Source organism: Panthera tigris, chromosome D2, assembly GCF_018350195.1.
Source record: "Panthera tigris isolate Pti1 chromosome D2, P.tigris_Pti1_mat1.1, whole genome shotgun sequence".
NCBI lineage: Eukaryota > Metazoa > Chordata > Mammalia > Carnivora > Felidae > Panthera > Panthera tigris.
In genome coordinates this window covers 68,498,875-68,511,315 of record NC_056670.1, presented here as the reverse complement: position 1 = coordinate 68,511,315, position 12,441 = coordinate 68,498,875, and the positions used below count along the sequence as shown (strand labels likewise).

Sequence of the window (12,441 nt, the reverse complement as noted above, 5' to 3'; positions counted from 1 at the left end):
TTCTCTTAGGTCTCATTGCCCAGAACTGGGTCACATGACCATCTTGGCTGTAATGGATAGTTGGACTATGTATGTCAGAGCATGCCTTTATTTTGTCTTATTTTTGAAATATATCTATTTGGGGAAAAGAATTCTAGATTGAGTTTTTCTTTGAGTACTTAAAAGATGCTACTTTCCTGACTTGTTTGCAAACTTCTGTTGAGACATCTGCTGTCATTTTATCTTTGTCTCTTTACATAGATATGCATCTTTTTTTTAATTAAAAAATTTTTTTTTACATTTATTTATGTTTGAGAGACAGAGCACAAGTGGGGGAGGGGCAGAGAGAGAATGAGACATAGAATCTGAAGCAGGTTCCAGGCTCTGCGCTGTTAGCACAGAGCCCGATGCAGGACCTGAACCAACAAACTGTGAGATCATGACCTGAGCCCAAGTTGGACGCCTAACCGACTGCGCCCCTTAATTTTTTAAATATTTATTTATTTTTGAGAGAGAGAGAGAGAGAGAGAGAGAGAGGGAGAGAGAGAAAGGGAGACACAGAATCCGAAGCAGGCTCCAGGCTCTGAGCTGTCAGCCCAGAGTCCGACGCAAGGCTCAAACCCACGAACCATGTGATCATGACCTGAGCTGAAGTCGAAAGGTCAACACACTGAGCCACCCAGGCGTCCCTTTTATTCCACTCTTTTAAGATTTTCACTTTAGCACTGGTTTTAAGCAATTTAATGGTGATGTTCCTTAGTATAGTTTTCTATGTATTTCTACTTAGAGCTTGTTGAGCTTCTGGGATTTGTGAGTTGATAGTTTTTACCAAAATTGGGAAGTTTCCAGACACTATGTCTTGGAATTTTTTTTCTGCCTGTGCTGACTCCTCCTCACTCTCATATTTGCTTCAGGGATTCCACCTGCATGTATGTTAAGCTCATGGATACTCTGCTTATATTTTCAGTCTTTTTATTCCCTCTGTATTTCATTTGGGATAGCTTTTATTGCAATGTTTTCAGGTTCTTTAACTTTTGTTTTTTTTTTCAGTAATATTTAATCTGAAAGAAATGTAGGGGGGTGTGTGTTAAAAATCTCAGACAACGTTCTTTTAATTTCTAGGCGTTTGCTTTGGGTCTCTTAAAAAGATTCCATGTCTCGACCTCTTTTGGCCACGTAGAATACAGATCTAATTATTTTTTTTTAATTTTTTAAATGTTTTTATTTATTTTTGAGACAGAGAGAGAGAGCATGGGCAGGGGAGGGGCAGAGAGAGAGGGAGACAGAATCAGAAGCAGGCTCCAGGCTCTAAGCTGTCAGCACAGAGCCCGAGGTGGGGCTCGAACTCACGGACTGCGAGATCATGACCTGAGCTGAAGTCGGACGCTTAACCGACTGAGCCACCCAGGTGCCCCTCGAATTGTTTTTTAATGTCCTAGTTTACTGAGTCTGTAATCTCTGTCATTTCTGTGATTCTTTCAATTGATTCATTTTTCTCTGTATATGGACCATTTTTTCCCACTTTTTTTTTGTATGCCTGATCATTTTCAATTGGTTGCCAGACATTGTGAATTGGGTGCTGGATTTTTCTGATTTCCTTCAGAAAAAGAATTTCATTTCCTTTTCTGATTTCCAAGTACTGTTGGGCCTTGTTTTGGGACACTGTTCTTGGAATCGGTTTGATCCTTTTGGGGCTAGCATTTAAGATTTGTTAGGTAGGACCAGAACAGCAATTACCCTGAGGTTATTTTTACTCCACTCCCAAGGCAAGACCTACTGAGTCATATATTATGAGGTTTCTGATCTGGGTGCCAGGATCAGGTCCTGTTCCTGGTCCTGTATGATCGCTGGGTATCTTTCCACTCTGACTTGTGGGAACAGAACCAATTCCCTGTCCCATGCAACCTTTGGTGATTGTTCTCTCTCTCTGTCTAGGTGGCTCTTTCCCTGGCCTTGGTTAGTTTCCTCCCATTCACGTGCTAATCAGCTGAAGACTGGAGCATGACCTGTAGGTCTTCACAGCTCCTCCTAACACGTGTGGTTCTCTTCTCTCTAGGTCTCTACTCCCAGCTCCAGCTGTTTGGGCTTCCCTGGTCTCCCGATTCTATCTCCTCAACTCAGGTAGTCTGTCTAGCTTTTTCTGGATCCCCCTCGCTGCACTGCTGTCTGGCACCTGCCTTAGTAAGCGGAGTGCTCACCTTATTCGTCTGCTCTCTCTTATGGTCTGCCCTGCCCTGCCCTGCCGCCTGTTTTATTTCTTTAGTTGTTTTAGTAGGAGAGTAAATTCAGTCAATGTTGTTCCATCTTAGCTGCCTTAGCTGCTGGATTACTATAAATTATTGTTGTTCTGTTGATAAAACAGATTGCTGAGGTTGTCAGCTGTTTCCAAAACAACTCTCCTTACGTAACCTGAAACACCTTGCATTGCAATCCACATCTCCTGCAAGTACAGTTCATCCTTGTGCAATGGATGTTACAGAAGAGTAACTACAAATAAACTCTGTGAAAGAAAATGTAATTTTCCCCTCTGGCTTCCATTTCCATTCCTGTAATGCTCTCTCTCTTTCATTTCACATTACTTTCTCTTTAGCTATGACTTCAAACCCTGAGACGTTCCTCTGTTTTTTTTCTTTTTCTTTTTGGTCAGGGACCAGAAATCTATACACAAAATGTCATGACGTTTGGGATTTGAATTCATGGTATTCTAGTCAACATAGCCTTTGAAGACTTAGGTGTGTGCTTGGAGTTAAGGTGTGTGTGGGTTTGAATAAAGACAGGAATTTGGACTTCAAGCAGCTCAATCTTTTTTTTTTTTTTTCTTGCATCGCCACTCCTACAGTTTTGGATTGTTTTAAAAGAAGGACCCCCCTGAATTCTGAGATGAATTTAGAAATAGAAGCTGAAAGTTCAAGAAAAGGAACTCTTGTTTTTCTTCTTGTTCCTCAGCTTCAAGAGTAGCTATTGAGGGTTTACCATAAATGAGTGCTGTTTTTACTGAGACCGAGAAAAGTCACTGATTTTGATGATGAGTTCCTACTCTTGTGGAAGAATGACACAGATTGATAAAGACCCAGAATGTGGCGCCTGGGTAAATCTGTGAGCTTTCACAGAAGGGTGTGATTACTGAGGGCTGGAGAAGTTAGGGAAGGCTTGGGGACCTAGTTCAGGAAAGAATGATAGAATTTAGAAAAGAGTGGTGTGGGCACGATTAAGACTACGGGAACCCGGGTTTTGACTAGGGACAACCAGAGAGGTTGCTGTAGGAGCTCCTCTTGGCGACTGCGGGAAAAGTCGAGGCCTATCTGTTGGAGGCCTATGTGCCAGGCTCCGGCATGTGGACTGTGGAGAGCTCTGGATGGTTTTTGATGGGGGGACGCGGAGGGCATGTTTCGATAGAAGTGGGGGCTAATGTTCATAGAGGAGATGAGGACTGGCAGCAGAGGTGTGAGACCAGGGACTCTGCTCCGTCTTAATCACCTTCATATCCCCATCTGCCAGTTCAAACAATGTTTGTTGTTAAGGTGCGGGTAAAACGTTATCTTTTGCCTTCCGAATTGCTAATGTTCTTGATAACCACTGGCCTTGTCAATGGCATGACAAATATTGTGAAAGAACTTCCTTGTGACCCCAAGTTATTTTGTTTGAAGGGTTAGAGGTAGGCAGATTAGGACTCGGGCTCTTTGAAGCCTTATTTATTTTTCTTTCAACTCATTTTCTTCCATTGTAAGGAAAAGGCACTCAGCCACTGTTAACAGACATTACACAACAGGGCCGCTCCCGATCCGCGGCTCCCCCAACCCTGACAACTTCTGCAGAGTCTTACAAATTTCCTAACCCCACACACACGCACAAGGGAACCAAACGGCCCAGGCGAACACTCCCCAAAGAGCGAGGCGGGGATACAGACCTCCAGACAGGCAGAGTTGACACAATGGAGCCTCAGGCGCACGTGCAGCAACGCGCAGGCGCGCGCACACGTGACTCTGCGCCGAGGCAGAGTAACCTTCCGATTAGGCGCTCGCGCTCCGTTATTGGCCCCACCGGCCCACTTGTGTACGCACGTTCTATTGCGATCCGAACGCGGAGCCCGGGCGCCGCCCCCCCTCCCCCCCCCCCCCCCCCCCCCCCCCGCCCACGTCTGAGGTCGGCCCACTCCCTCCGGCTCCGCTCACTCGCGGGCGCCGCCTGCGTCATCGGGACGCGACGTTGCAGCAGCACCGGCGGAGACTTGAAGTGCCGGCAGCTGCAGCAGCCGCAGCCGAAGCCGGCGCAGCTGCCGGGTGCGGACCGCGAGGGCGAGAGCGGCTGCGGGAGGCTGCTCGGGCCCGGAGTGCCGCGCCAAGTGCGTCGTCGCCCTCTCCGTTGGACCCGGCACGACGCCGGCAGGTTGTTCTCATCCCCCCCGAGCTCCGGGGTTCCTCCTGAGAAGTGGGCCCGGCTCGTGCTGGGTGGGGGGTCGGGATGGTTCTGTCCCTGGGAGACCCGGCCGCGGTGTGGGCTCCCCTGGAGGAGGAGGGAAGTTCCCGTGGACTGAGTAGCCTACGCACCTCATTGCCTTTGAGGCTGCTGGGGTGCTCTGCAAGCAGCTGGTGCTGAGAACAGTCCGATGGCACATGACCATTGATGGGTCTGAGCGTGCACCGTGTGTCAGACGCTGGGTTAGGCACTTTATAGATACAATCCAACCCTCCCAGCAACCCCCAGGAGGTAGGATCTAGCATATGCCAATTTTCCAGATGGGGAAACCCAGGCATAGAAGTTAACCAACTTGTTCAAAGTCACACAGATGGTCAGCAGTGGGTGGTTTGAATTCGGGTATGTTTGGCTTCCGAGGTGAGCCTCCTCCGATCGCTGTTCTTACAAAACCCAGAGTTGGTTCCCCTCAGCCGATAGTCTGGCGCCTCCAGATTTTGATTTACTTATGGACCTCGGATCAACGCTGTAGGGAGGGAGGAGCGAAGCCGTGACTTCCTATTGGCAATCCGCTCTCTCTTCTTCCACTCCTCCAGCTCTGGGGCCACCAGGGACTTTTTCTCGGGCCGCAGCGGGGCTCCCCATGCTTTAGCTACATTCTGCATGTGAAACTGATAGCTGATTTATTTTACAATCGTGAAGAGCTTTCATGCCAGGTGTATTGCTTTCCTGTTTTCTCCTGGCCTGTTAGGTTAGGTTGATGCCATGTTAAATTGTTAAGGATGTGCTATATAATGGTTGTGCCGAGGACAGTAGATGCCGCAGCAAACCCGTATGGGGATTATAACGAAATCAGAATATACGCTCCAAATAACAGTTACCCTGGATGTGACCTTTCAGAATTTTAAAGGAATAATTTAAGGCCAGGTGAGAAATAGACAAAAGCTGAAGCAATTTGACAATTAGGGAGTTTTTATATTTTAGGTTAATCTCTGTTTTCTTTAGCAGTGCACCGTTAGTGAACCTTTTCACTTAGGGTATGAAAAGACATCGAAAAGGGTGAAAGCTTTTAAGTCCGATATTTCAAGATGGTGTGGTTTTGATTTAAAGCTTTGTAGATGTATTAAAAGTGCAAATGCCATTGCATTTAAGACATCACGAGAAAATTGAGAGCTCAATTCAGTTTAAGTGGGGAACTTTAGAGGCGCTCTCTCTAAAGGCTCTTGCCTTTACCCATGCTTCCATTGCATAGTATGTATGACCAAAAATTACCAGCACATAATTAAGGAAAATTACCTATTTGTGTGCATACATGTAACTTATATTTAATCAAATAAACACATGGCCTCCATTCTCCCAGGAACTATTCAGTTATTAATGCCAATAAAATAATTCTTCGTCACCTACCTGAAATAAGCTATTATTTATGTTGCCCTTTCGTGGCTGTTTTATTCAAGAAGTCTAAAGATGCAGATGTTGATTTAAAAAAAAAAAAAGAACAGTCTACCGGAGATGATGTTGAGTTTAAACACATCAAACACTGTTTTTACACATCAACTAAACATGGTGGAAGCCCATCAGAGGTCATTTGACATCGTATGATGGAACAAAAGAATGTTGAGGTCAGAATTGTGAGTTTTGGTGTCTACTGTCTGGCTTATTAATTTAAATGGTGTATATATATATTTTTTTTCATAGCACATGATCTGGGAGTTACCCCTTGTGACATGGATGAATCTGCACTGACCCTTGGCACAATAGATGTTTCTTACCTGCCAAATTCATCAGAATACAGTGTTGGTCGATGTAAGCATGCAAACGAGGAATGGGTAAGTTGAATAGGGGTTAAAAACATTCAAAGATGTTCATTTTAATGTTGTTTATGAAGGTGGAGAACTGGAAGCGACATAATATCGTGTAGAGGTTAATATCTAAAGAAACTGCCTCCAGCTGTTAGAAGGTATGCCTATGAGACCTCATATTTAAAAATTCTTATGGTTTTATGTTAATTGGGAAGAGACAGTTGGGTAGGATATTTAAGCACAGTGATTATGTTAAAAAGCAAAATACTTTGCATAGAAAAAAAAAAACCTAGGAGTTGTTTTGGATGGTGTACTTTCTGTATCTGTTTTCCATAATGTAATAAGTATGAATTTTGTAATGGAAATAAAGGGTTTTTTTTTCTTCTAAGTGGGAAATAAATTTTAGTATGAATCTCAATTCAAAGGATATGCATTTTCTTGTATTGTGTTCCCCACCCCACCCCCCCACCCCCCATTTTGACATAACATGGCTTGTTTAAAATATTTCTTGAACACTCTGCTTTATATAAAAATGATATCAGAGTTTTGGGGGGTTTTTCTGCTAATTTTTGAGAATGTTTTGTCTGGTATTTGAGCAACTAATGAACTCAATGAACAAAATGTTTAAAACAGGAGCAGAATTTGACCCTAACTGGACTTTACAGCTATAATTTAAATTCCAGCCAGGATAAAGGAATGTTACATAAGTTTACCTTGTTTTTTAATTTAAAATATTTCAAGTTGTATGTAACAACTTGCTTACTATGTAAGACTTTGTAGTGCTTTTGTGGGCGTCTGTGATTGAAGAGGAATAAGATTAACTGTTCCCTGTATGGATCCAGGAGCCTGATTTTATTTACCTGCTACTGTCATGGGCTGTTTAATCTTGCCTTTGAACCTCTGAGTGTGCAGACGTCCTTGCTAGCCATTATCATTCTTCGGTGTTCAATTTTTGCTTATGTTCCAAGTTTTGTTCCAAGTGTTGATGATGGAGGGGAGTACCATGAAGGAAAATTACACTGAGGAACTTATATTACCAAAAGAAATCGAAGTACTAAGTTTCTCTTCTGAAATATCTTAGTTTTAGAGAGAAAGTGGACAAGTATAGTTTTCTTGCCATTCAGACACTTTTTCCCCTTAACATTAGGGTGAGTGTGGTTTCAGACCTACTGTCTTCAGATCTGCAACCTTAAAATGGAAAGAAAGCCTAATGAGCCGGAAAAGGCCATTTGTTGGAAGATGTTGTTATTCCTGTACTCCCCAGAGCTGGGTAAGAGTGTTACTGCTTGTTGACCTTTAATAAACAGAGTGAAATTCCAACTTTGTGTGAATCTTATTACTGGGTAGTCTTAATGGACTTAATTCATTTTAAGAACTTAGGCCCATGTTTATAAACCAAATTATTTCAAGTAATGATGTTGACTCAATTTGTCTTTCCATTCATTTATTCAGTAAATATTGGTTAAATAGTTGATGCTAAGTGATAATTTGGTTGTTTTAGTTTAGTATGACTTTAGGGGAAGGGTAGATCTTACTTTTAGATAACTCTAAGAGTTGGTGGGAACCTTCATGTAACTTCTACATGTTGAACTTTTAACTCAATGTTCAACTTCTAGCAAGATGAGCAAGGGGTAGCAGGAGAGAGTTTTAAAGCTTTAAAACTATGGCTTTGCCCTACTCTCCTTTTGGTAAGTTTCTGTTGGGGGAGGGTGAGTAGGGATGGAGGGTGTCTGTTGACTATGATAGTGAAGGATGGTTACTAAATGTTAGGATGAAGATTTAATTTATTTTTTTGAGAGAGAGAGCGCAAGCACGTGGGGGAGGGGCAGAGGGAAAGGCAGAGAGAGAATCCCAAGCAGGCTCCATACCCAGGTCAGAGCCCCCCATGGAGCTCCATCTAATCACCATGAGATCATGACCTGACCCGAAATCAAGTGTAAGATACTTAACTAGGGCCACCCAGTTGCCTCCCAGGTGAGGGCCACCCAGGTGCCTCAAGGATGAATATTTTAAATAGAGTGTATACGGGCTTGTTGTTTGTATCTTGGTGAAACAGACACAATCATTCAAAATCATCCATATTACAGTGTAGTATTTGAAGAGAGTCACTCAAATGAGTGGTCAGCCTCTGTTGGCAGTTTGCTAGAGGGATGAGTTAGCACAGGAATTTAGAATCTAATGTGGCTGTGTTCTCCGGCAGTAGAGTTGCCTTTTAAAAGGTATGCCTGGATGTTCAGCTCTCTCTGGGATGGGCCAGTTATCAGGACAGAAATTCTGCCATCTAAGTGCCTGTCATTTATAGAGATCGCTTGTAATCTGTATAAATATCTAGCTGTACTGCATGAATGTTCTATTCTGGATTGGCTTGGCAGGAAGTAGAATTCTGAGTCTGGTATAAGGGATTTACTAACTTGTGTGGGACCCAAGCAGTTTATGTTAAATATTCAGGTCTGCTCAAGAATGTCTTAATCATAAATACTGTTCCTTTTAGAACAGAAGTGCTATGTTGGTAGAATGGAACGGTCATGATAATTTGTGGTCCGGGAGTATGGCCAGTTCAGGTTAATAGGCCAGTAGAAATACAAATTTAAATAGATGATCATGTGGCTTTCTTTTTAGACCTGGCATCTTCTCTAATTCTAATTTTAAATGCTTAAAAGATCAAAATAATACCTTGACTCTAATGTGTTCTTAAGTCAGAAGAGAATATAGGAAATTACTTGGTGGTGGTGATAGGAGCGGTTTGGGGTAGGAATAGGTCAGTAGTATAGTATATTATTGATTTTTGCTTAAATACAGTTCCTGTTGGAGCTGAACTTGATCTTTGATGTTCTTCCATGGCATGTTTATTTAAAATGATTTTTAAAATATTTACTAGAGAACGTGAGTAGAGGAGGGGCAGAGAGAGGAGGAGAGAGAGGGAGAGAGAAAATCCCAAGCAGGCTCCATACCTTCAGCGCAGAGCCTGACATGGGACTCAATCCCGTGACCAGTGAGATCATGACCCAAGCTGAAATCCAAAGTCGGATGTTCAACCAACTGAGCCACCCAGGTGTCCCTATTTAAAATAATTTTAAATAATATTTTTATAGTATTTTTTTGATATTTGCTACCCTTTCTCTGATACCGTTTTCCTGATCTCTAAAGAGATTCACTTAAATATTTTTATATCTTTTATTGAAGGTACATTATGCTTTCCCAACATTTATCTGTGGAAAGCTTACCTTTTTGTCCACACTGATAAAGCTATAGACTTTCTCTTTTGAGCAGAACTCTCTCTGAATTATCCCTTAAGGTTTCCTGTCAAGAGAGTCCCCTTCAGCCATACGTTTTCTAATGAAGTAAACATTTAGAGCAAGATGTAGATTTGAATATTAAAAACCCCTGTCAGTCTCAATTTTTCTGTCTGTAAAATGGGGATAATAATTACTGTGTCAGCATTATTGCCAGATTTAGTAATCTAAAGATAACTATGGTACGGTATTTTTACATGTGGGAAACACTGAAATCTTCAGTGTTCCTATCGTTGATTTAAGCTCTCTGTAGCTTTAACTCTTTTGGGTTGAGGGTGGGGAATGAGGCAGGACAGGGAGGCACAATTTCCTTTGCAAGTTTGTGACCTTCTCTGAAGGCCAAAAAGTACTTTTCTCAATAAAATGTAATTTTTCTTCATCACTTAGATTTTTGCAATGCCTAACTTCATACTTGAGTTATAAAAGTTATCAAGAAGTGGAAATGTGAGCTCTTTGCCAGAAATCCAATTGTATATTTATGTCTGTGTGTATTTCGTTTCATGTAGGATAAATTTTTCAACTCCAGTATCCCATCTTTGGGTTTGCGGAATGTTATTTATATCAATGAAACTCACACAAGGTAAAAAGAAATTTCTTATATTTCTAATACATCTCAAAAGAAGAACTGTAATAATCAGTGCCTATACCTTAAGATGAATCTCTTCATGTTTTTGAGTTAATAGAATTGAGCTTGTGACACAAGAGGCTTTATCTAAAAATTGGAAGCAGTACAGCCACCTGAGAGATCTGTTACTATTACTGCTATGTAATTATATGGTAACTATTTCATGAGGGTGTAGATATCACCTATAGCTTTCTCTTTTTGTTGTGTGTGTGTGTGTGTGTGTGTGTACATTTTAATTTTTTGATGTTTTATTTTATTTTTTGAGAGACATGGAAAGACAGAGTACCAGCAGGGAAGGGGCAGATGGAGAGGGAGACACAGAACCCGAAGCAGGCTCTAGGCTCTGAGCTGTCAGCACAGAGCCCAATGTGGGGCTCAAACTCACAAACCACGAGATCATGACCTGAGCCAAAGTCAGACGCTCAACCAACTGAGCCACCCAGGCGCCCCATTTGTATATATATTTTTATTAAAAAAAAATTTTTTTTTAATGTTTTATTTATTTTTGAAAGAGAGAGAGAGACCGAGTATGAGCAGGGTGTGTGTGTGGGGGGGGGGTGGGCAGAGAGAGAGGGAGACAGAATCCAAAGCAGGCTCCAGGCTTTGAGCTGTCAGCACAGAGTCCGACATGGGGCTTGAACTCATGAACTATGAGATCATGACCTGAGCTGAAGTCGAACGCTTAACTAAGCCACCCAGGCATCCCAGTATATATATATTTTTAAAGCTTATTCATTTATTTTGAGAGAGAGTGAGTGGGGGAGGGGCAGAGAGAGGGAGAGAGAATCCCAAGCAGGCTGTGTGCTGCCAGGGCAAAGCCTGACGAGGGTCTTGATCCCATGGACCGTGAGACCATGACCTAAGCTGAAATCAAGAGTTGGATGCTCAACCAACCGAGCCACCCAGGGGCCCCTGTATACTGATTTTATATCTGAAGTGTGACAAAACATGGTAAAGATTTATCTGAGGAAAGGGTAGGGTTGAATGGCTTACAAATTATTATTTTATACTTAAAAATTGAAATCAGCCTGATCTATGGAGTTTTAGAAGATATTTTCCTATATTGAGCAAATGCTCTTTCATTTATTATTAGCTTAAGACTTTTTTTAGAATTCTTCCAGACTTCAGACACATGGGGATGGGCTGTTGGGCATCTGAGTGAGAGAAAAGAGGCTTTGTTTTAATGAATCTAGGCTAGGGGATAAGGGAGGGGGGAGGGAAGATTGTGTGAAAGTCTGTGAGGCGGGAGAGAATGGCAGCCAAAAATGCTACCAGTCCTTATAATTCTAAGAGTAAATGCCTGGGATAGGTCAGTAGTAGGCTCAGGTGATGAGAAATGCTTTAAATTCTGTGAAAATTTATCTAAGAAGTCAAATACTTAAATTTGAAGGCTTTCTGGAATTACTAATCATATTTTGGTGATGAGATCATAATTGAGAAAGACAATACTTGCATATATATTAAATGCCTTTTTTTTTTTTTTAATAGAACTAAAATCAAGGGACATATTTTTTCCCATTCCCATGCTACCCTTCTGTCTCTATCTTACATTTAAAGGAGAGAGGAGAAATTCTGGGCCACTGATTTTTTTTTTTTTTTTTCCCTTTTTGACTTGATTAAGATCCTAAGAAAAGGGATCTCATAGAGAGCCTCTTCTTGTTTATGTAAGTAGACATTTTATGTATAAAGTCAGAGGGTTCATTTGTTGTCCTCAGTTGGAGGCAGTTAAGAAAAAAAAAAGCATATGCCATATTGACTCAGTGATATGAAACCATTCAATGTGATAATGACTCGGTGATATGAAACCGTTTGGTGTAATAAACTGCCTGTGTGGTTGAGCTGGCTGTTTGGCTGCTCTGTGTGTTACATGAAGTGAAGGGTAGACATTTTTATACACACACACACACACACACACACACAGAGCTTTCAGTCCATTACAAAAGGATTTCATCAAGAACTGGGACTTTGTGCATTCTTTTTTTTTTTTTTTTAATTTTTTTTTAACGTTTATTTATTTTTTGAGACAGAGAGAGACAGAACATGAACGGGGGAGGGTCAGAGAGAGAGGGAGACACAGAATCTGAAACTGGCTCCAGGCTCTGAGCTGTCAGCACAGAGCCTGAAGCAGGGCTCAAACCCACAGACCTGAGATCATGACCTGAGCCGAAGTCGGATGCTCAACCGACAGAGCCACCAAGGCACCCCTGAGACTGTACATTCTAATAACAGTTCTGAAAGTATTCACTCAAGGAAGAATTTAGAATTAAATATTTACCCTATTGGACCAAATTTGCAGACAACTAGGAAAGGAGGAAGAAAAAGAGAATGT

The 12,441-nt window shown here is 41.9% G+C and overlaps 1 protein-coding gene across 4 annotated transcripts in view; it reads left to right on the top strand.

Moving 5' to 3' along the window:
- The window catches only part of GPAM (glycerol-3-phosphate acyltransferase, mitochondrial), a 61,757-nt gene that overhangs the window by 22,101 nt on the left and 27,215 nt on the right, over positions 1–12,441 (top strand). Inside the window, exons 1-4 of one of the 4 annotated variants that reach the window (XM_042960367.1) lie at positions 2,077–2,100; positions 6,091–6,221; positions 7,342–7,464; positions 9,994–10,067. In XM_042960367.1, coding sequence (XP_042816301.1) covers positions 6,120–6,221; positions 7,342–7,464; positions 9,994–10,067 — 299 coding nt within the window. In that variant the 5' untranslated portion in view covers positions 2,077–2,100; positions 6,091–6,119. Of the gene's footprint in view, positions 1–2,076; positions 2,101–4,186; positions 4,366–6,090; positions 6,222–6,280; positions 6,353–7,341; positions 7,465–9,993; positions 10,068–12,441 lie in introns of those variants that run through there. The other 3 variants (XM_007087178.3, XM_042960368.1, XM_007087179.3) reach the window with 3 other exon arrangements.